This window comes from Trachypithecus francoisi, unplaced genomic scaffold (assembly GCF_009764315.1).
Source record: "Trachypithecus francoisi isolate TF-2019V2 unplaced genomic scaffold, Tfra_2.0 Lachesis_group8, whole genome shotgun sequence".
In the NCBI taxonomy this organism is placed as follows: domain Eukaryota; kingdom Metazoa; phylum Chordata; class Mammalia; order Primates; family Cercopithecidae; genus Trachypithecus; species Trachypithecus francoisi.
The window spans coordinates 21514015-21540964 of record NW_022681473.1 but is presented as its reverse complement, the minus strand read 5'-3'; the positions used below and the strand labels follow the sequence as shown (position 1 = coordinate 21540964).

Below are 26950 nucleotides of genomic sequence, written 5' to 3'. Positions count from 1 at the left end.
GAAATCTTAAGTTATTTGCCTTCTGTGCTCAACATCAGTTTGTTTGTTTTTTTTCCCGACTTTAGTATGCATATTAGTCTCCTGGAGATCTTGTTGAAATGCAGATTATGATTCAGTAAGTCTGAATTGAGGCCTGAGAGCCTGCCTTCCTAATAAGCTCCCAGGTGATGGCTGTTGCCCTGGGTCTGAAAACTCTGCACTGTGGTGTAACAAGGCCTTACACTAAGGGAATATAAGCCAGACCCACCTAGAAACAACCCATCCATACTCCTTTTTTTCTTGCTCTATTACAAGCAACATTTTAGAAGTAAAATTTTAGACTGGAATTTTTAACCTGGATCGATGGATTAGTTTCAGGGGGTTCTGAAATCCTCTCAAAAATTATATATAGAATTGGGTATGTGTCCAATTTTATTTTCCTGGGAAGAGGGTATATAGCTTTTATTAAAATCTCTTAAGCATCTGTGATCCATAAAAATAGAACCACTGGTTTATAGGAACTTCGATTGGCATGAGAGCAATGATTTGGTTATACCTAGAATGTTTTGTTTGTAATTACGAGGGAGCAGATCTGACAACTGAACAGCAGAGAATAAATTAATAGAATCTCTTAATTATGCCTTTCTCCCTTGATAAGTATGTTCGTCAAGAAAGCCTCTTAACCCTTTGATGCTTAGCTGTGACCATTTATAGTTTATTTTACAATTCCCTTAACACGTTTTCTTTGCTATTATGAGTGTAAAGAGTATGCTTAGTCTTTGGAATTACTTACTGCCCAGTCTACTGAAATGCAACTAGAGCTCTTACATATGCATTTGAAACAAAATTATGACATATATAAAGCAAATTCTCTCCAGAAAGATAGCCACAGTCTCTTAAAGCGATGTAATCAATAGATTTTACAATCATAAGACTATAATTGCTGAAAGATACCTCAGTAATCATCTAGTGGAGTCCCTTTGTTTTTATAGGTGGAAAAACTGAGACTTCTTAAAATGATTTAATTTGATTAACCATTAATGAATACTTCTCTATATAAGTACATCCTATATAAGTAGCCTGCTAGGCTCTTGAGGGATACAGGGTTGATACTAAATGACTTAGTCTAAGAAAATCACATTGGCATTGTTGACCTTGCTCATCATTTGTGTAATTTCCTTTCTTCTTCCAGGAAATCATCAGATATGCCGACTGGTAAACCAGCAGCATAGTTTACATTGCCAGTGGGACCAGCCTGTACGCTATCATCGTGGAGATATCTTTGAAAATGTGGACTATGTTCAGGTCTTTTTCTTGGTCCAATCTAGTTCTTATAAACTTTTGCTTTATAAATATTTTAAAAAACTTTTGTTTTTTTCCTGTGATTCTTTATATGTTTGATCTCTAAAATTTGTGGTTATCATTTAGATCTTTAAGATTTTGAGGCTGGGCACAGTGGCTTATGCCTGTAATCCCAACGCTTAGGGAGGCAGAGGCAGAAGGATGACTTTAGCCCAGGAGTTCAAGACCAGCCTGGGTAACATGGTGCAACCCCATCTCTACAAAAACATATATGAATTGGCCAGGCATGGTGGCTTGCACTGTAGTCCCAGATACTCGGGAGGCTGAGGCAGGAGAATCACCTGAGCTCTGGAGGTCAAGGCTGTAGTGAGCCCAGATCACGCCATTGCACTCCAGCCTGGGCAACAGAGCAAGACTGTCTCGAAAAAAGAGAGAGAGAGAGATTTTGATGATCTGTTTTGTTTACGAAGTCAGATTTCATAGGGAGTACTCAGTAACTCCATGGATGCTTTCTCTTTCTCAAAGTACCATCTACCTATTTATATGCACATGCATTTGATTCTTTTCTCATTTACCATAGGAGCTGGAATTGGGCTATTATTATTATTATTGAACTCAAAGCTTTCATCTCCCCACTTTACCTGTTAGAGTAAGACCTATTTAAAATTTGAGAACAACCATGCTATTTGTTTCCTGAAGTAATCAGTCCAATTATATTGCCTCAACCAGTACCACCAACAAAATGCTCATTATCGACAGAAAATCTTTTTTTTTTTTTTTTGAGATGGAGTTCTGCTCTTTTTGCCCAGTCTGGAGTGCAGTTGCCTGATCTCGGCTCACCGCAACCTCCACCTCCCAGTTTAAGCAAGTCTCCTGCCTCAGCCTCCCAAGTAGCTGGGATTACAGGCATGTGCCACTGCGCCTAGCTAATTTTGTATTTTTTAGTAGAGACAGGGTTTCTCCATGTTGGCCAGGCTGGTCTTGAACTCCCGATCTCAGGTGATCTGCCCGCCTCGGCCTCCCAAAGTGCTGGGATTACAAGCGTGTACCACCGCGCCTGGCCCAGAAAATCTTTATTAAGCACACTGCTAGGTGTGCTTTCTCTCACTTTCTGTCTCTATATACACACATATGTGTACACACACACGCACACATATACAATCCTAATCTATCTAGTTGGGAAGAACTAACACGAAAATATAATGATACCAAATAGTATATAATTGATGTTGAATAAGTGATACAGACAGCAAGTACAGCCAGAATTCTGAGTATCAAAAAAAAGGATTCAAACACTGAAACTTTTTGAGCACTGACATGATGCTCAAAAGAAATGTTCATTGGAGCATTTTGGATTTCACATTTTTATTGGGATGCTTAACAGGTAAGTGTAATAAAATATTCCAAAATCCAAAAAAATCTCAAATCTAAAATACTGCTGGTCAAGCATTTCAGAAAACTGATACTCAACCTGTATTAGAAATAAAACAACATTTATTCTGTCTTAGAGAAAACTCGTAATGTCTCTAATTGTAGATATAGAAATTTTCAGCAATAACTAATTAAGATAACTAAGAGATTAGGAGACCATCTATAGCAGGACAAACCACAAAAACTTAGAACTCTTTAATCTGGAAAAATCCAGACTGCATTGGGAAAAAATAAGAGACAAAAATTAAGAAGCCGTTTGAAAGGGTAAATAGTGATAGGGACCAAAAGCTTCCTGTGAGTATTGTAAACCAGCTCCCAGCAATATCTCGTGTTTGGTTTCCAAGGGAAAGAATAAAGAAAGACCAGATTCACACCCTCTGGCATTATAGCTCCCTGTCTTAAAACCAAGCATTTTAAAGGGAAAAACGGGGATGTTTAAAAATGAAATAGATTGAAACCCAGTGTGCCTTTTGGACTTTTTGATGGTCTCAAGACCATTTGAAGGAGTGTAGCTTCCAATAGACTATACTCATAAAATTGTGTCACCACTATACAGTGAAAGAATCCATTCCTATTCATAAAGACCTAGAGCTACAAATTCATCATATTCATTCCTTTTTCTTATGTCTTTCCTACCCCATCCCATCCCCAGTCCCATTCTCATTCTCTAGCAAGGTTTCAGAAATACACAAGCATCTTGTAAGTATATCCAACATTGTTCCACCTTGCTTTGAAAGAAGGCTGTATATGTTTGTGTTCTCTCATCTTCTAGGTTACCCTTTCACCCCTAAAACTTTTATTTGTAATTGATTGAATGCAGTCTAATCCTTAAGTGATAGTGATAGAACACTTAAGAACAGTTTCTTAAGTTCCCTCGCTTCTACCTACACACAGCACACTAATTTTAGAGTGGTGAGCATTTTAGTGTAGGAAGAAAAGGGGAATAATGAACCAGATTTCTAAATTAGCTAATTATTAACCTAAAGAGACTAAATCATAAAAATGAAGCAAAGGGACAGGAAAACGACCTATGCCATTTTTCTCATAGTCCAATGGCAAAGTTACTGAAAGTTGCTAACTATGTATTATCCATGAAAGAATATCATTGGGGCATAGCTCTTAAAATTAAAAGATCCAATTGCTTTATTACTGAGCTACTTTCTGATTTTCTACTAATTTTGAGTATTCACTCGCTTTTTTGGTGTGAGTTAAATTATAGTCACAACTCCTTTTCCACTTTCAATTTGATTGAACTTTTTGTTTCATTTTCTAGTTTGGTGAGGATTCATCAACCTCCAGTATGATGTCTGTGAACTTTGATGTTCAATCAAATCAGAGTGATATCAATGATTCGGTCAAGTCTTCTCCCGTAGCCCATTCTATTCTCTGGATTTGGGGCAGGGACTCTGATGCATATAGGGTAAGTTAATAGAGGATGATGAAGCAGTTTTCTCAAACTGACAAGATCCATTAAAGCAGTGCCCTCAACCTCACTGATTAATGTGGCCTCTATGACTGTTCAGATTAGTTCAGCAAATGTGTGTTACATTTCTGTTAAATGGAAGCCATTTTGCTAGGTAGTGAATGAGTAAGATGCAATTTCTGCCTTGAGTTTTTCCCAATCAAGTAGAGCAGATAGACACCCTGATTTCAATTTAAAGCTGTATCCTCTGAGTATTATTAGCAACCTTAACAAGTTTCTAAACTTGACCCAAGAGTATGTTTTTATATGCTTCGCTTGATCAGCATTCTTTTATTGGGCTCCCATCTGTGTGCTAGGCTAATGCTAGCGGTGTAATAGATAAGCCCCCTTGCTCTTCTGGAGCCTATTCTATCTAGTAGACGACATAGACAATAAACAAGTTAGTACATGTGCATTTCTAGACTAGCTAAGAAAGAATTGTAGGTTAGCTGAGGGAGATACCACGGTATGAGGACAGAGACTATGTGTTTTTTATTCACCATTAAATTTTCAGAATTTAATCAAGGGTTTAACAGAATTAAACAGCCACTTAGATTTAATTGTATGTAATATAAATCCCCCAAAGTTTGATGGCTTCAAGATTTAAGTTTAGTAAGCCTCTGGTACATCTTATATTTAGAGAAAGTGAACATTTTACAAATCATAAAACAATTGTTAAACTTTGGCATTGGCAAAAAAAGACCTTAGTTTAGGGAAAAATAGTGTTCAATGCCAGATTTTATAGGCTTATGTGTGCTTTCAGGTACAAGTCATAAGCTCCACCTCAAATTAACTTAAACACAAAACGTGCGTGTTATTACAGGAAGTCCAGAAATAGGATAAACTTCAGGTTTGGTTGATTCAGTGGCCCAGTGATGTCATCAGTGACCCATTTCTTCTTTTTCTTTCTTTCTTTTTTTTTTTTTTTCTTCATTCTGCCATCCACAGTATTGGTTTCATCCAAAAGCTTGGTTTTTTTCATGGTCATAAGATGACAGCCAGCAGCAATTGGAACAACATGATTTTTTGTTCATAAGTAACATAAGAGCCTAAGACTTGCTTCTCTTTCCCAAAAACCCCAAGCAAGCCTCTTCTTGTGTCTCAGTGGTTCAACTGGCTTATACCCGCCCAACCCTGAACCAGTCCGTGGTAAAGCAGGTAGAATTACTGACTTAGATTAATAATCTGCAGTAGCAGGAATATTATAGAGTCTACCATAATCTTAAAGTATTATAGTTTTGTTCAGTTATTGTAGTATATTTATATCATTTTAAAAGTTTCTTTGGCATATTGAAATATTGAATCCAAAGAAATTTATGAGAAATATTGTTTCTTTATCAGGACAAACAGCATATTCTGTGGCCTAAAAGAGCAGATTGTACAGAAAGCTACCCTAGAGTCCCTGTTGGTGGGGAATTGCCAACGTATTTTCTGCCTCCGGAAAACAAAGGACTCAGGCAAGTGCTGATGGATTTGGCAAAGCACTTGATTCTGCATGATTGTCATCTGGCGGTTCTTTGAGAGCACCAGCCTTGGACTTGAAAGGTTAAGTCTTTATCTTGAAGTCACCCAAACTTTGAAAATATGAATCTTGTTCCTTTTTCTTGTGCCAGGATCCACGAACTCAGCAGTGATGATTATTCTACAGAAGAAGAGGCCCAAACCCCTGACTGTTCCATAACTGACTTCAGAAAAAGCCACACTCTGTCCTACTTAGTCAAAGAATTAGAGGTTCGCATGGATCTGAAAGCCAAAATGCCAGATGACCATGCACGAAAAGTAAGGCTCACTTAGGCTGGTATTTATTGCCGTCCATTCTGGGTGACTTCAGAAGCCTCTTAAATGGAACAAAAAATTGATAGAAGGTAGCTGTTGAGCTTTAAGTATATAAAATGGAAGGATAGAGTTAAAGACTTGGTGAAATGATGGCGAAGTCAGTCATGCTCTTAAAAGAGTGCCAGAGAGTTCCTCGGGGCTGCTATACATAGATCACCTAAACACTATTCCTCTAACTCAGAGCACTTCAAAGATGAGTAGCACAGAACTCTCAATTATCTAATGGAGTCGATGTAATACAGGCCATTGCAACCACTAAAAGTTAGCTTTGCATCCTCCAGGCCCCCAGAAGTTTATATAAATTGAAAGCTTGAAGAATCTCTTTCTCTGGCCTTATCAACCCTGCTGTGACCTTATATGAGGTCCCTAGGAATTTATATTAATTTGATAAATTTATATTAATTTGATAACGACTCTGCAAACATTAGAAGTTCGGTTATGCTCTTTTCCTAAATTCCTATTAGTTATATGTAACTACGAATGTTTTATTACTATAGATTACCATATTAGATATCATTCCATAGATAAAAATGAAAAAAATTACCTTGTTAGCAATCACAGACCATCACAACCACCTCTTCTTTTCTTTTTTTAAGTTAATTTCAAAACTATAGGCACTTATTACTACTTACATTCGACAGACATTTCCTTAGGCATGAACATTATGTGCCAGACATTGTTGTGGATACTAGGAATACAAAGATAAACAGACCATGATCTGTGCCTTAGAGTTGCTTACGGTTATATAAATGCTGCAGGAACAATGCAGTAGAATAATGAGGATCTGGTATTTTCCAGGAAGGAAAGATAGTAGATTTTTATTACATCAGATATTGCATGCTGTTGTCTGTTAAATAATTTCTTCTTGGGTTCTGAACACTTAGGCTGACTTTAATGGGGTATGGTAGGTTACTTTAATGTGTGTGGGTATATATGTCTTTTTAACTTTTTAGTTAAACAAACTGTTACATACATGTGAGCAAGTCAACACCTGTTGGTATGTCAATGAATTTATGTCATATATATGATTATAAATATTTGTTCAGATTAGCTGTTCCTGAGGAGCTCAAGAAAAGACTGCCATCTATAGAAATTCTTTCAAATGTCTTCCCTGTTATTTTCAATTGAGTCAGTCTTCCTTTTGATGTTTCAGATTTTGCTTTCCCGTATTAATAACTATACTATCCCAGAAGAAGAAATTGGGTCTTTCTTATTTCATGCTATTAATAAGGTGAGTCATTTACTTTAGACATCTAAAACTTAAATGCTTCTGAATTATAACTGAAAGTTAAAATGCACTTATTGAAAATCTTATTTAGAACAAGTACTGTATTCTTGTACTAACTGAAGTATTTTTGGATTTTGCAGCCAAATGCTCCTGTCTGGCTCATACTCAATGAAGCTGGACTATACTGGAGAGCAGTAGGAAATAGCACTTTTGCTATTGCCTGTCTTCAGAGGGCTTTGAATTTAGCTCCACTTCAATACCAAGATGTTCCTCTTGTCAACTTGGCCAACCTTTTGATTCATTACGGCCTTCATCTTGATGCCACTAAGCTGCTACTTCAAGCTTTGGCCATCAATAGCTCTGAGGTGAGGTTTTAGGGGTTTTCATAGCTCCGTATACTATGAAGGGTAACTCAAATTTAGATTACAATTCGTATTTTTCTAGGGAAAACATTAAAAAATGTCATATTTTGTCTTTCACAGTAGAATTTGCATTATTTCAAAAGAGTGTGAAAAAGCTTTTGTTTTGTTTTATTTTGATGTGTTCTTTAAATTTTGAGTGAAATTTATAATTATACAGTTAAGTTTTTTTGGAAACTTACATTTAAATAACAATAACATAGCTGTAAAAATATACTGCCACTTTTTTATGTCAGTCTGAAACATCTGGTTTGTATTTTATCCTACTCATCACAGCATGCACACTGCTTAATATTACACTGTTTTACAACTTTAATTTATAGAACTATTTATGCCATTCAAGCCAGAGGACAATTCAAAGGTGGTTTTGATAAGAGTAAATAGGTACATTGATTTTTGTGCCCCAAACCTCTCACATGCAGCTTATGGAGTTACATCGGTGCTTTGTAGTTAATGGTTTTGAAGATATAACTTTTGTTTTTCATATTTTAACATCTCTGAAATCAGGATGGATGTTATAATTCCTGTCATTTTAGGTTTCATGAAATTCAGTTACAATAAATATACAATTAAATTGATTTTATACCTAATGTCTAAATGTTTATAGGTTTTATATCCAAAGAAACCTTCAGAAGGGATGTGCATGAATGGTTTAGGTTTATTTACGGTATCTGAAAACTGATTTTTTAAGGATGAGAAGAAAATGTTGCCTGTTTTCCTTTGAAATACACAAATTCACAACTGGATTTTAAGCAAAAGTTTACAATCTCAATATTATGAAATAGGTCACATTGGCAGAGAAGTACATCAAATATTTATCTAATGCTTACTGTGTACCAGGTATCTAATGCTTACTGTGTATCTAATGCTTACTGTGTACAGTGGGAACAGATGTGACAAAGTAGGCAGTGGAAAGCGCAATATAGCGGTATTCCCTTGAAACTTTTCATGGTTCCCTTTTTACTGTTTTCAGCCAAGGGATGTAGGTAGTCTTCTGAAGAAAAAAGACCTCCTTTAGTGATCGGTTACCTTTTGATATTTTAAAATACTAAAATTTTAGTTGTTAAATACCATGGTGCTACAATAAGAATAAGAAGATAAATTAATGGATCAGGGTGGGTACCCCAAAAATATACCTTTTTTTTGCTTTGAGACAGGGACTTGCTCTGTTGCCCAAGCTGGAGTGCAGTGGCGTGATCATGACTCACTGCAGCCTCCACCTCCTAGGCTCAAGTAGTGCACCCACCTCAGCCTCCCTAGTAGCTGGGACTACAGGCGTGCACCACCACGTATGGCTGATTTTTGTATTTTTTTGTAGAGATGGGGTTTCACCATGTTGGCAAGGCTGGTCTTGAACACCCGAGCTCAAGCAATCCTCCCATCTTGGCCTCCAAAAGTGATGGGATTACAGGCATGCGCCACCGCACCCTGCCCCAAAAATGTACCTTAATCAGCACCCTCTTTCCAACTATCAACATTTGGAAATTCTTCCTTATAAGCATGTCTTCTATGCAAATATTTCATAATGTTTCAACTCTACTGTACAGGTGATCTCTAAAAAATTTATTCCTACCTAATTTTAAAGCCATCAATTTAAATGGTTGTGTAAAGGACCAATGAATTGATACGCCACAACCTACTTTTCTGTTGTTGCATATTTAGGTTGCTAACAGTGCTTAGCTGTTATCATCGATGGTTTTCTGCAAAGGCCTTAAAAGATTGTTAACAGTGGAATTACTAAATCAATAAGTGAATGAATATTTTGATGGCTCTGGAACAAAATACAAAACAACCCACTAAAATGTTTGGGCCAATATATATTGCCATGAACAAGGTCTAAAAATATTAATTCCACCTGTGTCTTTATTAGAATTGAACAACTGAAATAACTGCTAGTTTTTTTGATTATTTACTAGAGCCAGGCACGATGCTAAGCATCTTACATGTAATAACTAATTTAATCCTCACAACAACCCTGTGAGATTGAATTTCCGCTTTGATAGATGAGGAAACTTTTAAGAGTTAAATGTATAGAATAAGGGATTTGTGGAAAGTCACGGAGCTTGGTTTTGAACTCAGGGAGATTGGCCACAGAGCAAATACTCTAGTCGTGTTATGCTACCTCTGAATTAACATTTATAAAACAAGTTTGCTTGCTTAAAAATACCACTTCTCTTTTGTAACGTAAAGTTTTATCTTGTGCTTGTGTTTTGTTTTTGAGACAAAGTCTCGCTCTGTCACCCAGGCTGGAGTGCAGTGACATGATCTCAGCTCACTGCAACCTTCGCCACCCAGGTTCAAGCTATTCTCGTGCCTCAGACTCTGCAGTAGCTGGGATTTCAGCTGTACACCACTATACCTGGCTAATTTCTGTATTTTTAGTTGAAACAAGGTTGTATTTTAGTAGAAACACGTTGGCCAGACTGGTCTCAAACTCCTGACCTCAAGTGACCTGCTCACCTTGACTTCCCAAAGTGCTAGGATTACAGGAGTGAGCCCTTGCGCCCAGGCTTGTAATGGTATTTTTAAAGTAAAAGTTTGTGTATACATTTTGTTCATTTTGGAATGTTATTTTTTAAACTTTGTGCAAACCCTTTGTATGATAAACTCTTTAATTCCATCTCTCATGTGTTAAAAATATTTTCCCTCTTTGCCTTTTTATCTTAGCATTTAAAAATTGCCCTTAAGTTTGCCAGTCTTTTCAATGTTGATTTCTATTGTTAGATTTTCAAGTGTTCTTACAAAACTATTTGTTTTTGTTTTCTGTGGCTTAATCGTTGAATAGTTGATTCTCAGATGTATAAAGATCTTTTCCTGTGTTGTCTCCTGGATATTTTATAGTTTTAGGCTTTACAGTTAGATCTATGATTCATTTCAAGTTAAATTTTCTTTGTAGTGTGAGGTAGGGATCAGAGTTCATATTTACCTGGATATCCAGTTGTTCAGCTTCATATCTTGAGAAGACTGCCCATTTCCTGTTGAATTACCTGTCACCTTTGCCCTGAACTCCAGGCTCCTTTATTCAACAGCTTACTTGACACTTCCACTTAGATGTCTAAAGGGCACTCTAGAACTAAAGGCCAAAACCAAGCTCCTTAACACCTTTCCAAATTTCTTTTTCCCAGTCTTCTTCATTTCAGGAAATAATAAAGCTATCTGTCCAGTAGCTCAGACCAAACACTTAGGGACTTCCTTCACACCTTTCTCCTATTCTCAGGGAAAATTCAATGCACTAGCTAACCTTGTTGATTCTGTTTTCAAAATATACCTCAGATTTTACTACTTATCATTGCTTCCACTGCTATCCCATCCAAACCATAATTATTTTTGTCTGGATTATTTTAGTAGCCTCTAAACTGGTCTCTCTGCTTCTGCCATTGTTCCCCAGTCTGTTCTCATAGAGCAAGCAGTGAAATCCTTATAAAAAGTCAAATGTTGTTATTTGTTGGCTCAGATCCCTGTGGTGGCTCTCTATAGAACTCACGGGAAAATACGAGTTTGTAATGGTGTAGAAGGTCCTTTCTGACCTTGTCTCTGTCAAGTCATTCCTTAGCACATTCTGTTCTAGCCTCACTTGCCTCCATACTAAGCATGCCCCTACCTCAGGGCTTTTGCATTTTCTATCCTCTCTGCTTGCAGTACTTCATCCCACCAAGATTCTTCATTGCTTGCTCCACCTCCTTAAAGTCTTATGAATACCAGCTTCTCAGTAAGTCCCTCTAATACTACTCTATTTTAAATGATGCACCCCCTCACCTAGTACTACCTCTATTTCTTCCTTCTATATTTTTCTCTTTCCCATTTTACTCACTGACACCCCTACACAAGACTGTAAGGTCTATGAAGGCAGCAATTATCTTTCTTATTTTCTGCTGTAACCTCAATGCTCAAAACTATGCCTGCAACATAGTAAATACTCAGTACTTATTTTTTGGATCAAGGGATGAAAGTTCAACTTTTTTTCCAAAATGCTAACCAGTTTATCTCAATGCAAGATATTTTAACAGCCATCATTTTGTCATAGAGATAATTATAACACTTTGTTTCCTGATGCAAAATATAAAGATACATTTGAAGTCTAAGTATGAGATTTAATTTTGTATCTGGGTGTGAACTACTAAGTAATAGTTTGAATGTAATCTGAGCTACTTAGGTTAGAATTCCTTACTCTAGAATATTTTTTATCCCCTGCCTTGGTTACAGTGAGACATTTCTGATGATCTAACAGCCCGAATCAAAAACAGGTAATTGGATAAATCATAAGCATTGTTTTTCATAGGGATATATTGTACATTTTGAAAATAAAACATTCTTAGATCTTTTTAACTATTTTTTTTTTTTTGAGACGGAGTCTCGCTCTGTCGCCCAGGCTGGAGTGCAGTGGCCGGATCTCAGCTCACGGCAAGCTCCGCCTCCCGGGTTCACGCCATTCTCCTGCCTCAGCCTCCCGAGTAGCTGGGACTACAGGCGCCAGCCACCTCGCCCGGCTAGCTTTTTTTGTATTTTTTAGTAGAGACGGGGCTTGACCGTGTTAGCCAGGATGGTCTCGAACTCCTGACCTCGTGATCCGCCCGTCTCGGCCTCCCAAAGTGCTGGGATTACAGGCTTGAGCCACCGCGCCCGGCCTTTTTTAACTATTTTTAATGATAAAATAAAACATATAGTTTGCACACAAGCAAATATAAAAACACTGTAGATATATTTCAGTTAAAATGGCCTAAACTGAATACTTCGGGCTGCTTATAAAAACAGTCTCAGCAAACAATTGGAAAATAGCATACAAAGTACGCTATTTACAATAGCATCAAGAAAACATCAGATCTGGTATGGTGGCTCACACCTGTGATCTCAGCACTTTGAGAGGCCAAGTGGGGAGGATCGCTTGAGCCTAGAAACTCAGTACCAGCCTAGGCAACACAATGAGATCCAATCTCTACAAAAAAGGAAAAAAAATTAGCCAAGTGTGGTAGTGTGCACCTGTCGTCCTATCTACTTGGGAGGCTGAGGTGGGAGGATATCTTGAGCCCAGGAGTTCCAGACCAGCCTGAGCAACAGAATGAGACCTTGTCTCAAAAAAAAGGAAAGAAAGAAAACATCAGATTTCTAAGAATAAACCTAAAAGAAGATGTGCAAGATTTATATACTGATTACAAGATACCACTAAGAGAAAGAAGACATAAATACAGGTTGAGCATCCTAAATTCAAAACTCTGAAATCCCAAACGTTCCAAAATCCAAAACTTTTTGAGCACCAACCTGACACTCAAAGGAAATGCTCATTGGAGCGTTTTGGATTTTGGATTTTCAGATGTGGGATGTACAGCCAATAAATATAAAAAAAATTCCAAGATAGTAAAAAATCTGAAATCCAAAACATTTCTGGTTCCAGGCATTTTGAATAAGGGATACTCAACCTGTAAATGGAGATACACATCGTGTTCACACATTGAGAGAGTCAATATTGCTCAGATATAAGATCTCTGCAAATCAATTTATAGATTCAATTCAATCTCAGACACCTAGTAATTGCATATATGTGTTTGTGTGTTAATAAGTTGATTCTAAAATCTACATAGAACTGGACCTAGAATAGCTACACACACACACACACACACACACACGTACACACAAATGGGGGCAGGGTGATGGGGAGGAACAGGGTTGGAAGGCTTTTATTACCAGATTTTGAGATTTACTATAATTAAATGAGTATGGTATTGGTACAAAGATACTCAAAACATATCAATGAAACATAATAGGGAATTTAGAAGTAGACCACGGTGAATATGGCCACTGATTTATGACAAAGGTGTACCTGTAGTTCAATGAAGAAAAAACATTTTGGTTTTTCAGCAAATTAGTGCTGGAGTAATTGGATGATATCCCTATGGAGAAAGATAAGAACTTTGACTTCTGCCTCACACCATACACAATTAATTTGAAGTGGATCATGTACCAAAATATGAATGATAAAACAATAAAGCTTCTTTCTGAAGACATAGGAGAAAGACTTTATGACCTTGCAATAGGCAAAGATGTCAAAAAGCACTATGAAAGAAAAAAATAAGCTGAACTTCATTGAAATTAAGAAATTCTGTTTATCAAAAGATACTTATTCAGAGAGTAAAAAAAAAACCATAGAGAAGATTTTTGCAATAAATATTTTCAACAAAGGACTAATATATAGACAGAAAACTCCTTCAAGGCATTAAGGGCAATCTAATTCTTTTAGATAGAGAAAAGAGCAGGCACTTCAGAAATGAGGATATCCAAATGGCCATTGGGCTCCCAAAAAAAAAAACCCTTAGCATTATTACTCATCATGGAAATGCAAATTAAAAGCACAGTTAGACACCACTGCAGCTCACTGAAATAGCTAAAATTAAAAAGACTGACAATACAGAGTCTCTGAATTCTCACACTTGCTGGTAGGAGTGTAAATTTGTTCATCCATTTTGGAAAACTTTGATTGTATCTACTAAAACTAAATATACATCTACCTTACAACTCGTACTAAGTATATACTCAAAAAAAATGAGGACAATATGCCTATCAAAAGACATTTACAAGAATATTCATAGTAACTTTATTCATAATAGACAGAAAGTGGAAATAGCCCAACTGCCAATCAGATGAACAAGCTGTGTTATGTTGGAACATTACACATCAGCTTAAAAAACAATGAGCTACTGATGTACACAAAAGCATGAATGAATTTTAGGTTGAGTGAAAGAAGCTACAAAAGGACACATATTACTTGTAATCATAGGAGAGCATGCAGTTTGATTTCATTTATCTGAAGTTCAAGAACTATGATGACAGAAGTCACAACATCACAACAATGGTTACTTCTGGGGTTGGATTGCCCAAGGCAACCTCCAGGAGTGGAGTACTGAAAATATTTTTGTATCTTGAGCAGTGTGGTGGTTACAGGGATATATACATATATAGTTTATATTACATACTTTATATATTTTTTATCTTAGCAAAAAAAGTAAAAAACACATTTACATGTATTGTCCAGTTTAGAATTGGCTGGTATAAATAAAATGGACAGTTAGCAATAAAGTTTATGGGGTAACCTAAAAAGAGCCAAAAGCCATATACTGTAAACATTTTGTAACTCCCAGAAAATAGTAGTTCATTAACATTTTGTCGATTTTTTTTTTTTTTTCTTTTCAGCCTCTGACCTTTTTGAGCCTGGGAAATGCTTACCTTGCTCTGAAGAATATCAGTGGAGCACTTGAGGCCTTTAGACAGGCCTTGAAATTAACCACCAAATGTCCAGAGTGTGAAAACAGCCTGAAGCTGATCCGCTGTATGCAGTTTTACCCTTTTCTGTACAACATCACTTCTTCTGTTTGCAGTGGTAAGCAGCTGTTAAATGCTGACAAACTAATGAGCTCAGCCAGAGTTCCTGTTCTGATCAAAAGAACACAGAAAGTGATTTTTTGTATTTTACCCAAGGATTTTAGATAACTAGTATAATTTCCTATTATAACTAGTATAATAGGAAAAGATGTTAATTCCTTACTTACTATAGATGCCTTAGGGTATTAAGGCTTAATTCTCTCTTAGAACTCTGGTTAAGAAAGGCTGACTGAAATACGTGGTATATTCAACTGGGATGGATAGGCTGTGAGATTTTTTTCCCTCCCTCTAAAATCTCTGGTGTTTTATAATAACTGACATTCCTAGTAAAGTACATTTTTCCTATCCATGAAGTCAAAGTATACAATTTGAATCGAAGCAGTTCTATATACTCAGTCACTGAAATACAGCTCCTTGTCTTTCATTGAAGGTGATTCAGACCTTTACTCTACCTTTAAAATAGTGACTCGACATTCAATGGCATATTTTTCCCTTCTTCCACTCTCTCCCACAGTGTACATATGGGCATATATGCCTGTGTATAAGTATATCCACCTGGGTAAAGCTAATGTCTAAAGCTGTTACACTTTCATTATTAGAACTTTCTTTCTAAGAATCACATGATATTTGGTTCTCTATTTGTTTAACCTTCACTATAAGAAAAAATAAAATGAATTTTAACTCTCTGCCTTCGATTGGGATGGGTGCAGTTTACGTATGTGTGGATCCTCAGTATCTAGCCATTGTAGAGTACACAGTGGGTGCTTTGTTAATATTCAAATTAGATTATAATATTTAATCACATGGATATTAGTTCAACTCCTTCACTTTTGATATTTAAAAACAAAGAACAACCTGACATCCACTTATTTTATTTTATTTTTTTTTAAGAAAGCGGCAGCCCTTTATTGCAAATATGCACACACTCTTTGGCGAGGTTCTCTGGTCCTCAGGTGTGGGGGGCCAGGGAAGTCGCGCAGGTGCTCTCGGGTGAGGTTCTCCGGTCCACGAATGCGGGGCTGAAGAAGTCAGGCGGGCTCCTGCGGGCGGCGGACTTTTATGCATTGGTACTGGAAGGGGGAGGGCAGTGGGCGGGGTAAGGGTGTGATAGGGGCGTCTCCATAGGCGTGGCTGGGTAAGTTTCAGTTTCCTCAGATTGAGGTCACGCGGCACATGCTCAGTTGATCTGCATTTTCCCCCACGCGGGTAAGTTGGTGATGAACCCGGAAACATCAGGTACTGCTCCATCTTCTTCACCTTCCTCCATCTTGTCCCTTCTCCCTCACCCAAACAGTCCAACCTCTTATTGATTATAAGAATTTGGGGCCGGGCACGGTGGCTCAAGCCTGTAATCCCAGCACTTTGGGAGGCCGAGACGGGCGGATCAGGAGGTCAGGAGATCGAGACCATCCCGGCTAACACGGTGAAACCCCGTCTCTACTGAAAAAATACAAAAAACTAGCCGGGCGCAGTAGTGGGCGCCTGTAGTCCCAGCTACTTGGGAGGCTCAGGCAGGAGAATGGCGTAAACCCGGGAGGCGGAGCTTGCAGTGAGCTGAGATCCGGCCACTGCACTCCAGCCTGGGCAATAGAGCGAGACTCCCTCTCAAAAAAAAAAAAAAAGAATTTGGGGCGCCATTGTCTGGCTGGCTGCTTCCTGCTGTTAGGGGGCGTACTTAGGGTCTGAGGTTGGCAGTTGGGTGTAGGGATGCAGGAGCATTTGGTTGAAGGTGACTCGGGTGATCTCTTGGACCCTGGCTCGGAGAAATTTTATAAAAATGGGAGCAAAACATAAGGCAAGGCAGAGGATTAGTATGGGAATTAGGAATGGAAGTAGCTGCTGTACTTCTGGCAGCAGCCATACCGGTGGTCCGGGGTTAAGGGGGCATTAAGTTGTTGAAACTCCCTTTTGATTTTGTTTAATGTTTGGACGTTGGTGTCAACCAGGCCTGATTCATTTATATAATAGCAACACTCTTCTCCTAGGAAGAGGCATGTTCTTCCTTTTTCGGCAGTAAGAAGATCTAATGCTCGCCTATTTTGTGCTGCTACCTGGGCCACTGAGGTAATCTGATGCTGTAAAGAGGCCAGGCTTTCAGCTGAAGCCTCTATGGCTTCCTGGACCTGAGTGGAGAGAGCCCGTGTGGACTGAATTGAGTGGGCGAGTGCCCCTGTCCTAAGTCCTGGGGCTATTAGGGATAATGCTAGAGAAACCCCGATGACTAAGGGAAGAAAACGGCCTACTTTTGGATTTTATTGCTGGGAGTGGTAAGCTGGGAAGCTAGTTCGGACAATTCCCCTTCGCTATATAGGGTTAAGCTAGGCACTAAAGACACCGGAACACAAAGGGATTGGGTGATGGAGGTGGGGTTAAGAATTTTAGATAAAGTTTGGTTACACCAGAAGTAGCTGCGAACGGGGGCCGTCTGGATTCCCTTGGGAGCTTGGGTGTGATTACACCATGAAGAGTTGGGAGTAGAGTCGCAAAAAGAAAGGGTTTGACTCTGTGGATTACGATATAGTAGGACTTGAGGCAAGGATGTTGCTTGAGAGGAGCTGGTAGAGTTGGTGGTGATATTGAAAGCGGCTGGTAGAGGGAGCTTTTCCGAGTGCAGCGCGAAGGAAGCATTGGGAGAGGTTTCTTACTCCGGCAGCTTGGGTTAAGTCAAGTCCTTGGCGAATAAGTGTTAGCCATGAGAATGGGTCCTCATTGTTAGAGGGGCTTGGGGGGCTTAACAGCTTCTGTATTTTTTTCTTCATGAGATTTTATGGCTGAGGTTAAATTTTGTAGGGTCTGTACACTGTCAGGGAGTTGTACTTGCTGAACGTATATTCTCCTTACCTGGATGGTTGCAGTGGGATATGAGGAAGAAGATAATGTATATAGTCCACCTTTTACTCCCTGGGCCTACCAAGGGTCCCAGGGATCATTAATAATAAGACTATATGTTCCTGGCGAAGGGCTTTGAAACATATTTTTATGTTGGGATTGTGCAAAGAAGTCATACAAAGGATGGATTTTGCGGTAATTGTATAGACACCCGAGGTTGGTTTTTGCCAGTAGTTCTTACAATTATATTCTGTTTGGTCATATAAGAAACGTATGGCCGGGAGGCCTCCAGTGATGGAACTTAGGGAAAAGTTTAGGGAGAGGGCAGATTGACAGCCCTGGGGGGGACGTTCTGCAGTGCCCTGCATGACTGAGTGTACCTGGTTTTCTGTAGACCAGGTTTCAGTTATAGAAAATTTCCATACAAAGTTAGGATTAGTAGGAGTAACTAGGGGGATTAGAGTGAACCATAATAATGGTGGCAAAAGTGTAGAGAGTAAGTTCAACATTGCTGAAATCACAAAGGGCACCCTGCCAAGCTAGGTCTTCTATGAGAGTAAAAAGTCGGGAGACCCACTGGTTGGGCGATGGGTTGGGGAGGAGGGTATCTATGGGGTTTGTGAGGGAAAAGTCAGTTAAGATGAAGAATATATATAGTGAGGAAACAGGAAAATTTGAGGAGGGTGTGGCTCATCCAGCTTGTTTCTATCTTGCTTATTTTTAGACGGGTGGGCAACAGTTGGGTGGACTGCCACTTAGCCTGAGGGGGCTAGGCTCTCTTCGACTGGGTAAAATGGACCCAGGAACTGTGACCTAAAAGCTTCGCCACTGTGGAAGTGGTAAGAGTTACTGTATATGGGCTCTTCCACTTAGGAATAAGGCCCTTTGCATGTAGATCCTTGAGTAGAACCTGGCCACCTGGAGAAAGGGCCGAGGGGGTGTCTGGATTTCCTTATGTAGGTGGGGGAAGTGACCTTTTGGCGTGTTCTCTAAGTAATTGTCTTAAGACAGAGAGATAGGACAAGTAGGGTGCCAACGGTGTGGGAAGAATAGGAAGTTCTCGCAATGCAAGAGGGCGCCCGTAAACTAGTTCAAATGGGCTAAGGCCTGTAGGGCTTCTAGGTGTCGCCCGTAGTCTGGTAAGGGCAAGGGGAAGTAGGGTTACCCATGATTGACATGTCTCTATGGAGAGTTTGGTTAAGATGTCTCATCCTAAGAGGGGGGTGGGACATGAGGGCATGATGAGGAAAGAGTGGGCAAAACATGCATAGTCCAGGCAACAGTTTAACATTGAGTTCTGGCGAGGGTTAGACGGTTTACCGTCTACCTCAACTACTGAGATAGTGGATGGCTGGCTAGGACCTCCATAGGTTGACAAAACAGAATAGGTAGCCTCTGTATTGATGAGAAAAGAAATTGGCTTACCCACTACCTGTAGAGTTACCCTAGGCTCGGCGAGGGTGACCGGGGTCTCCGAGTGTGGGTACCGTCAGTCGTTGTCCAGGTGTAGGAGCTGGAAGGAGCCTTCTGACCCTCAAGGAGAGGCACCACGTTGAGGCGCAATGCCTGCCCTACTGGCGGGGCAATCAGACTTCCAGTGTCCTTCCTGTTGGCAGGTTGGGCACAGCGTGGTGGGCAGGCGAGGATTTGGACACTGTTTTGCCTAATGCCCGGTTGTGCCACACTTAAAGCATGGACGAGATGGAGTGGCCGGCTTGGCCTGGGGACACTGGTTTGCATAGTGTCCTGGGTCTCCGCATTTATAGCAGGAGCCCTGAGGAGACTTGCCCTGTGTCTTCCCTGCCGGCAGAGTGGGCAACGCTGGTTGGAGGGCAGCCACTAAAGCTTGCGCCTGAAGCACAGCCCTTCTTTTCTCCTTGTCTAGCTCTGCGGCCTCAGCTGCTGCTTCTCTGGAGTTAAAAACTTTGAAGGCTAATTTTTACTAGGTCCTGTATGGGAGTCTGAGGCCCATCTTCAACCTTTTTTAGCTTTTTTCGAATATCTGAGGCTGACAGGGAAATAAAATAGAAGGCTAGGATAGCTGCCCCGGCTGGGGAAGTGGGGTCTAGCCGGGTAAATTGGGCCAGTGCCTCTGTAAGGCGATTTAGAAAGGAAGCCGGGTTCTCATCTGGGTGTTGGATAATTTCCCTTAATTTATCAAAATTAACCACTTTGTTAGAGGCTGCCTGCATACTGGCCAAGAGACATTGAATCATAATGTCCCTCCTACAGCGGCCAGGCTGCTGTGATTGGTAGTCCTAATCTGGTTCTATGGACGGGACAGCCATCTCTCCTAACGGGACGGTGGCGTCGGTTAAATGCCATTGATCTGCATGTTGCCTGGCGGCTGCGAGAATGCACTCTCTTTCCTCTTGGTTAAGGGAGGAGGACAAAATGACCTGTAAGTCATGCCAGGTTAGATCATATGCCTGACAAAGGTACTTAAATTTTTTGGAATGTTGCGTGGGGTTGGCTGAGAAATCGCCAAGTCGTTGTTCAATTTTGGAGAGATCAGCCAAGGAAAAAGGGACATGGACTCTAACTAGCCCTTCGGCTCTGGCGACCTCTCAGAGGGGGGGCCAGTAGATTGGTAGGGGAGGCAGGGTTAGGTTGGTTAGTGGAAGGCTGATTTGTAAGGTTTGGTATAGTAGTCTTTGAACAGGTATGGGCTGCAATGGGAGAGGTGAGAGGAGTGGCTGCTGAGGGAGGAGTGTCGAGAGGGGCAGTGGGAAGTGCATAGGGAGGGGTAAGGGGAGTGGCTGAGGGAGGGGCGTCGGGAGGGGCAGTGGGAGGTCCATGGGGAGGTTGGAAGGTCAGGAGGGAGGTCGCCCGCCTTCGGCCCCATCTGAAATGGAGGTGGAGTCCTCCTCAGTTGCTGAGGTGGGGGCCAAGGGCCGGGTTTTTGCTAACAACACCTGGGCCATTGAACACTGGGCGCACAGGTCCGGGCAAGAGCGCAAGTCCTAAAAGCCTTGGACATAATTGATTTCTGACCACTTTCCTAGCCTTTGGCAGAAATTAGACAAATCAAGTAAAATATTACAGTCAAGGGTTCCTTCTGGTGGCCATTGAGACTGATTATCTAACTTGTATTGCGGCCATGCCACCGTGGAGAGGAAAATTAGTTGCTTTCATTTAAGGTCTTGCTCTAATTGTAAAGTTTTGAGATTAGCTAGAAGACACCTTAAAGGAGTGTCTCTAGGTATTTTGGATTGGGGATTTCCCATTGCCTCTCTCGCGGAAGGCGGAAACCGAACTCTATCTGGCTACAGAGCGTCCTTTGGAGCCACTAGAGGCCGGATGGCTCCTGGAGCCCGAATGGAGATTACCTCCAGGCGGACATCTCCATCCTGGACGGGTCTCGCGGACTGGAATGGAGTTCCTTTGGGCAGACGTCTCAACTTTTGGGAACTCTCCTATGGGTCACCTGGTGACCAAAAAGCCTTGGGCCTGCGCAGGACTTCTGGCCAAGGAGTATGAGAGGGAGGCAAGAGGTACTAACCCCTAGGAGACTTGGAGGTGTGGAAAGTGATGTCTAGGTCCTGGTCCATCCGCGGCGTGGAAGGAGGAGGCTCCTCGGACCTTGGGGGGCCCTGAGGAGGGGTCTCCTCCCGGGTCTCGGCACCACCTGTCTTAATTTAATTTAATGTAACTTAATTTAGTAGAGCTAAGTAATTAAACATGAGGCCAAAGTACATAAGAAAATGGCAGCCCTTTATTGCAAATATGCACACACTCTCGGGCGAGGTTCTCTGGTCCTCAAGTGTGGGGGGCCAGGGAAGTTGCACGGTAGCTCTCAGGTGAGGTTCTCCGGTCCACGAATGTGGGGGCCGAAGAAGTCACTGACATCCACTTATTTATGTGACTTGTCTAAAAGACATCAATAATTATGAGTAGATTTGGGAGCAGAAGTGGTTTTGTTGATTCACTATACCAGACTGCCTTACAATTTAATAGAATGACAGACAGTAAGTAGTGCTTGCCTTTTAAATATCAAAGCCCAATTATTTACTGAAGAAACCAAGAATCTCCCAGCAATATAACTTTGTAGCTCAGTTGTGAATCAGTGTTGAGCACAATCTGCATTAAAGTTCTTTTATGAATGCCAAAGTCCCAAAACAGTACAGCAAGGCGGTAGAGTGGAGTGGCTAGCACTAGAATCGTACAGATTCATGTTTGAGCTGTAGCTCTGCCATTACTTTCTTTTTTATTTTTAAATTTTTTGTATTTATGGATACATAATAGTTGCATTGTTCTTACCATATAGTAGATACTGGCTAAAAGTAAGCCATTAGAAATTCATAGTGTATACAAGGTGCTCAGAACTTTAAAGGTGTAAATTGTGAATTTTTATCTTTTTAATCCTGGAAGATATGCTGTAGTCTTTTTGTTTGTTTGTTTTAATTCTACTGCATCTTCTTGCAACACTGTGGTTTTTTAAATGTTGTGGGTTACCTAAGAACAGCCTTATAAAAAGGATTTTACTTTTTCAATGAGCTTTTTATATTAATAGAATCTCTTATTTTCTTTATTTACTATCATCTCCCTCAACTCTGTTGGAATTTATTTCTGTTTTTGAGAAGGGTTTTGTCACTATACACATGTAGTGACCCTTTTCTAAAAAGTCTTCTCCTTGGCATTAATTTCACATGTTTTTATTTAGTATTTCAATTTCTTGAAATGTATTCTTAGTTCATGTCACTCATGTCAAGAGAGGGAATACAGTTGTCTTGAACTTTTTCCCCAGAATGTAACCTCAACTGGTCCAGGAAACTAATAACTTGGAGCAGATATTTCTCAGAGCTGTGATATCTGATAGTCCAGAGTATTCAAAGAATATTATTGGGTCCAATATAATAACAATAAAAGAAAATAATTTGACATGGAAACAACTTTTTTATAATAGTTCTTTCAGAGGGAGCTCATCCATAAAAAATACTTAGCGCCTTTTACATTGTAATTAATGAATTTACGAAATTTAGTTAGAAAGTCTGCTCAAACTTACTAAGGCCACCAGAAGAAGTTACTTAATCCTGGAAAATACTCTGCAGTCTTCTTTTTTTTTAAATTCTTCTGCATCTTCTCAGAATGCTGTGATCTTTCAAATGTCGTAGGTTACCTAAGAACAGCTAATAGTCTATTACTGCTGGTAGACTTAAAATCCTTCTGATATGAATTAGAAAAGAATCCAACATTTGCTAACACCTAAATAAATACTGTTACCTCCTAATGGATATGTATGTTATAACATTTTCTAGGTTTAAAAATTCATTAGTAGCAGTGAAACAATTTCAATGTTGTGTTTTTCTTTGACAATGATTTTGAGTTGCTTATTTCCAAAGTAATCTCATTCATTCATAGTTACTTTGCTGAGTTGCAGCTTTGAAAAGCTAAAATTTGAAATAAGCCAAACACCTTTGTAGAAACCAGGAACTTATGTTTGAAATCTAAACAATTGCATCTATTCTAGTTATCTCTGAGCTTTGCTAAATAATTGATTAAAACAAAACAAACAAAACAAAAAAACACAGGAAAAAACCCTCTGATAGATGATTAGGATTTCTTTACCTTTTGTGAAATCAGATGATTCTGTTTGCCGTTTCCCTTTTCATTTTTGCAATATTAAAGTAAGTTTTATAAGTTATCTTGTCTGACATAATCTGTTTTAAGTTTTTATTATGACAATACAGAGGTTTCAAGAGAGTGACAAGGCTTATGATTCATTTTCCATGTAATAGTCACAGAATTCATGATAATTGTTGGCCAGGTCACGGAATTCATCATTTTTGGCCGGGCATGGTGGCTCACGCCTGTAATCCCAGCACTTTGGGGGGCCAAGGTGGGCAGATCACCTGAGGTCGGGAATTCAAGACCAACCTGGCCAACATGGTGAAACCCCGTCCCTACTAAAAATACAAAAGTTAGCCAGGTGTGGTAGCAGGTGCCTGTAATCCCAGCTACCCAGGAGGCTGAGACGGGAGAATCAGCCTTGAAGTTCAGGCTTGAACCCAGGAGGCGGAGGTTGCAGTGAGCCGAGATCGTGCCACTGCACGATCCAGCTTGAGTGACAGAGCGAGACTCCGTCTCAAAAAAGAAAAATGAATAAATAATTATTTTTACAGCAACTATAGTAATAATGTCTTAAATAGTATGACCTAGTGGTAAAGGGATGGGCAGTTTAACATTAGCAAGAATTTTGTTATTTCATATATAATCATGGAATTTTTTCATGCAGATTTTTAGTTTGTGTTTCTTGGAATGCCTATGCAGGTAATTTATTCTATTACTTTTAAATACTGTTTTGTTCAACTTAAAAATACACAATCACTATGCTAAAAAATTTTTTTGTACTTATAAAGACTTAACTGTATTGATCAGTGAAGCATTATTTATCTGACAGTGTTTTCAAACTTTTATTAACCTAGAAATCAATGTATTGGCTGCCCTTTGTTAGATGCATGTGTTCTTATAGCCACTGTTTATCATCTTCATCTCTCCCTCTTTTGAATACAATTTCATAAATCCTGGTCTTTTATAGGTAGTTTTATATCACTACCATTTCAAGGATGCTGTGAAGGAGAACTTAATAGATTGATTTTTTTTTACTTGCCCACTCTTGAATTGACTGTAAAAGTTAGTGCTTTCAGTTTCAATTAAACATCTTGTTTGGGCAGTTTAAAAATACCTACTGTTGGCCGGGCGCGGTGGCTCAAGCCTGTAATCCCAGCACTTTGGGAGGCCGAGACGGGCGGATCACGAGGTCAGGAGTTCGAGACCATCCTGGCTAACACGGTGAAACCCCGTCTCTACTAAAAATACAAAAACTAGCCGGGCGAGGCGGCGGGCGCCTGTAGTCCCAGCTACTCGGGAGGCTGAGGCAGGAGAATGGCGGGAACCCGGGAGGCGGAGCTTGCAGTGAGCTGAGATCCGGCCACTGCACTCCAGTCCGGGCAACAGAGTGAGACTCCGCCTCAAAAAAAAAATAAAATAAAATAAAATAAATAAAAATAAAAATACCTACTGTTTTCCACATTTATAGACTTGTCATTTTACAATTTTATTTAACTTAAGCAGAACTGAATTGGTTACTGTAGCAAACTCATTCTTCAATAACAACTTCGTCCTTTTAAAAGTAAAATAGAATCTGTTAAATAAACTTAAAATGCTTTTGAATATAAGCAAAGTCTGTGAAGTGCTCAACACTAGAAAAACAGCCTTTTTTTAATTGGAAAAAATAAAAGTGTCACAGAGAATGAAACTTTATGAAACAGTAAAGATTATCTTCTCTAAAAAATGGAAAATAACTTTTAATAATAACATGAGCAAAATGATTAAATATTGAATCTGTAGAAAAGTCCAGAAATACATTGATGTGGCATTACAGCATGATAGTGGATTTTCCAAGCATTTGTTACTGTAAAATATTTTTGAAATACTAATCTGCAAATTAAAAAGTTACATTTAGCAAAGATATTTTCTACTACTAAAGTAATCTAGACCGTCTTACTATATCTTTGATACATGTGATTTTACTTTATTTTTAATAATCTATATTTATTATTTTTCTTATATTAGCATAAAACCAATGGTAGGTTCTATTTATTAGACTTTTATGCCACAAACAGCAACATTGATCTTTACAGCATATAATTAAGCATTAAACCCAAGATTTCTGAGCTCTGGTCATTTCTTAATTAATTGAGGCACATGCCCACTTAAAAAAATTGGCCCAGATCCTTAGAAAGTATGAATAAATGTTATGCAGAAGAACTCAGACTTTAATGTTTAGGTGTTCCTGTAATTGTCTGCAAGTTTCTCTTTCTAATACATATTTGATAGCTTTTGTCTCTGGAGAAAAAAGTAGAATTTTCAAATCATGTACATGAGGTTTAATATCTATTCCAATGTGCAGATGGATTATCTTGTCTTCTCTTCACAGTGTTTCTGTATTTATAGCATCTATTTATGTAAATCATATCTCCTTTTATAACTTGGTTCATTGTCTGTAGTTTTAGTCTGTGTTCTTCAACCTAAATTTTTATAGATTTATAACTTGCAGCTTAAAGCAATTTTACAGAGTTCAGATGTTGAAGGAAAAGAAATCCTGCATTTTGCTGCCCTCCAGTGGATTATCCAGCATATATACTGCCTGCAATTAAGGATCTTTGCTTTATCACACTTTTTTTTACATTCTTTTATAAGAATTAGTGAAGGTATCTGCTTTTTTAAAAAAGATATTCTTATAGACCCAGTTTTAATAGCACTTCTTTTAGAGGCAGAGTCTCACTGTGTTGCCCAGGCTGGAGTGCAGTGGCTATTCACAGGTTCTATCATAGTACACCATAGCTTCTAACTCCTGGCCCAGGCAGTCCTCCCGTCTCAGGCTCCCAGACAGTTGGGACTACAAATGTGTACCACTGCATCTGACTCTTACAGCATTTTAAATATGCTACTAGTTAGGTCGCCTCCATTTATTTCTGTAAAAAGAATTAAAACTTTGGTTAATGTATTGCAGATTTTAAAATCCTGAGATGCAGGTATATGCTGCAACAAAACCAGATGTACTTCTGTGCATGTAATGTGTCTAAATGTGTTATTTCTTTACTTAAAAGGGCTATAGTTATTTGGTTAACCATTTTTTAACTTGTATCTTTAACATGTATTTAACCTGTGATAGAGGAGAGAATAGGAAAAATAATTTTTGTATTTATGAACCTACAAGCAAAGGTTGTGATTTACTCAAATTACAGTCAATCATTGGTGGAGCTGAAACTAAAATGTGAGTCCTCTGTCTTCCAGGGCCAGTGTGGTTCCTATGCATAATTCTTCTACCTTTAGCCAGTCATAAATTATTCCACTGCCATGATTGAAAGATTGAAAGAATTCATATTTGTAGATTCCTGGTACATTTTATGAAAGCAGTATAATCACTACACTTTTTATGTCATCTCTCAAAAGAGATACATTCCTACATGAAACATGGATGTAAACTAGATTATGGGAGGCAGTCATAACCCCAAGAGCATACCTAAAATGATCTCTCAGTTTAAGATATCACCCTGATCTTTTCTGAATCTTGCATCATTAGATTGC

At 39.2% G+C, this 26950-nt stretch overlaps 1 protein-coding gene across 4 annotated transcripts in view; it reads left to right on the top strand.

Annotated features, from left to right (window-relative positions):
- The window catches only part of TTC17 (tetratricopeptide repeat domain 17), a 159105-nt gene that overhangs the window by 51625 nt on the left and 80530 nt on the right, over positions 1-26950 (top strand). For all 4 annotated transcript variants that reach the window (XM_033205332.1, XM_033205331.1, XM_033205333.1 and 1 more), the window contains 7 exons: positions 1172-1284; positions 3986-4132; positions 5516-5631; positions 5788-5953; positions 7164-7241; positions 7379-7603; positions 14840-15026. In XM_033205332.1, the coding sequence (XP_033061223.1) occupies positions 1172-1284; positions 3986-4132; positions 5516-5631; positions 5788-5953; positions 7164-7241; positions 7379-7603; positions 14840-15026 (1032 nt within the window). The remainder of the gene's footprint in view (positions 1-1171; positions 1285-3985; positions 4133-5515; positions 5632-5787; positions 5954-7163; positions 7242-7378; positions 7604-14839; positions 15027-26950) is intronic.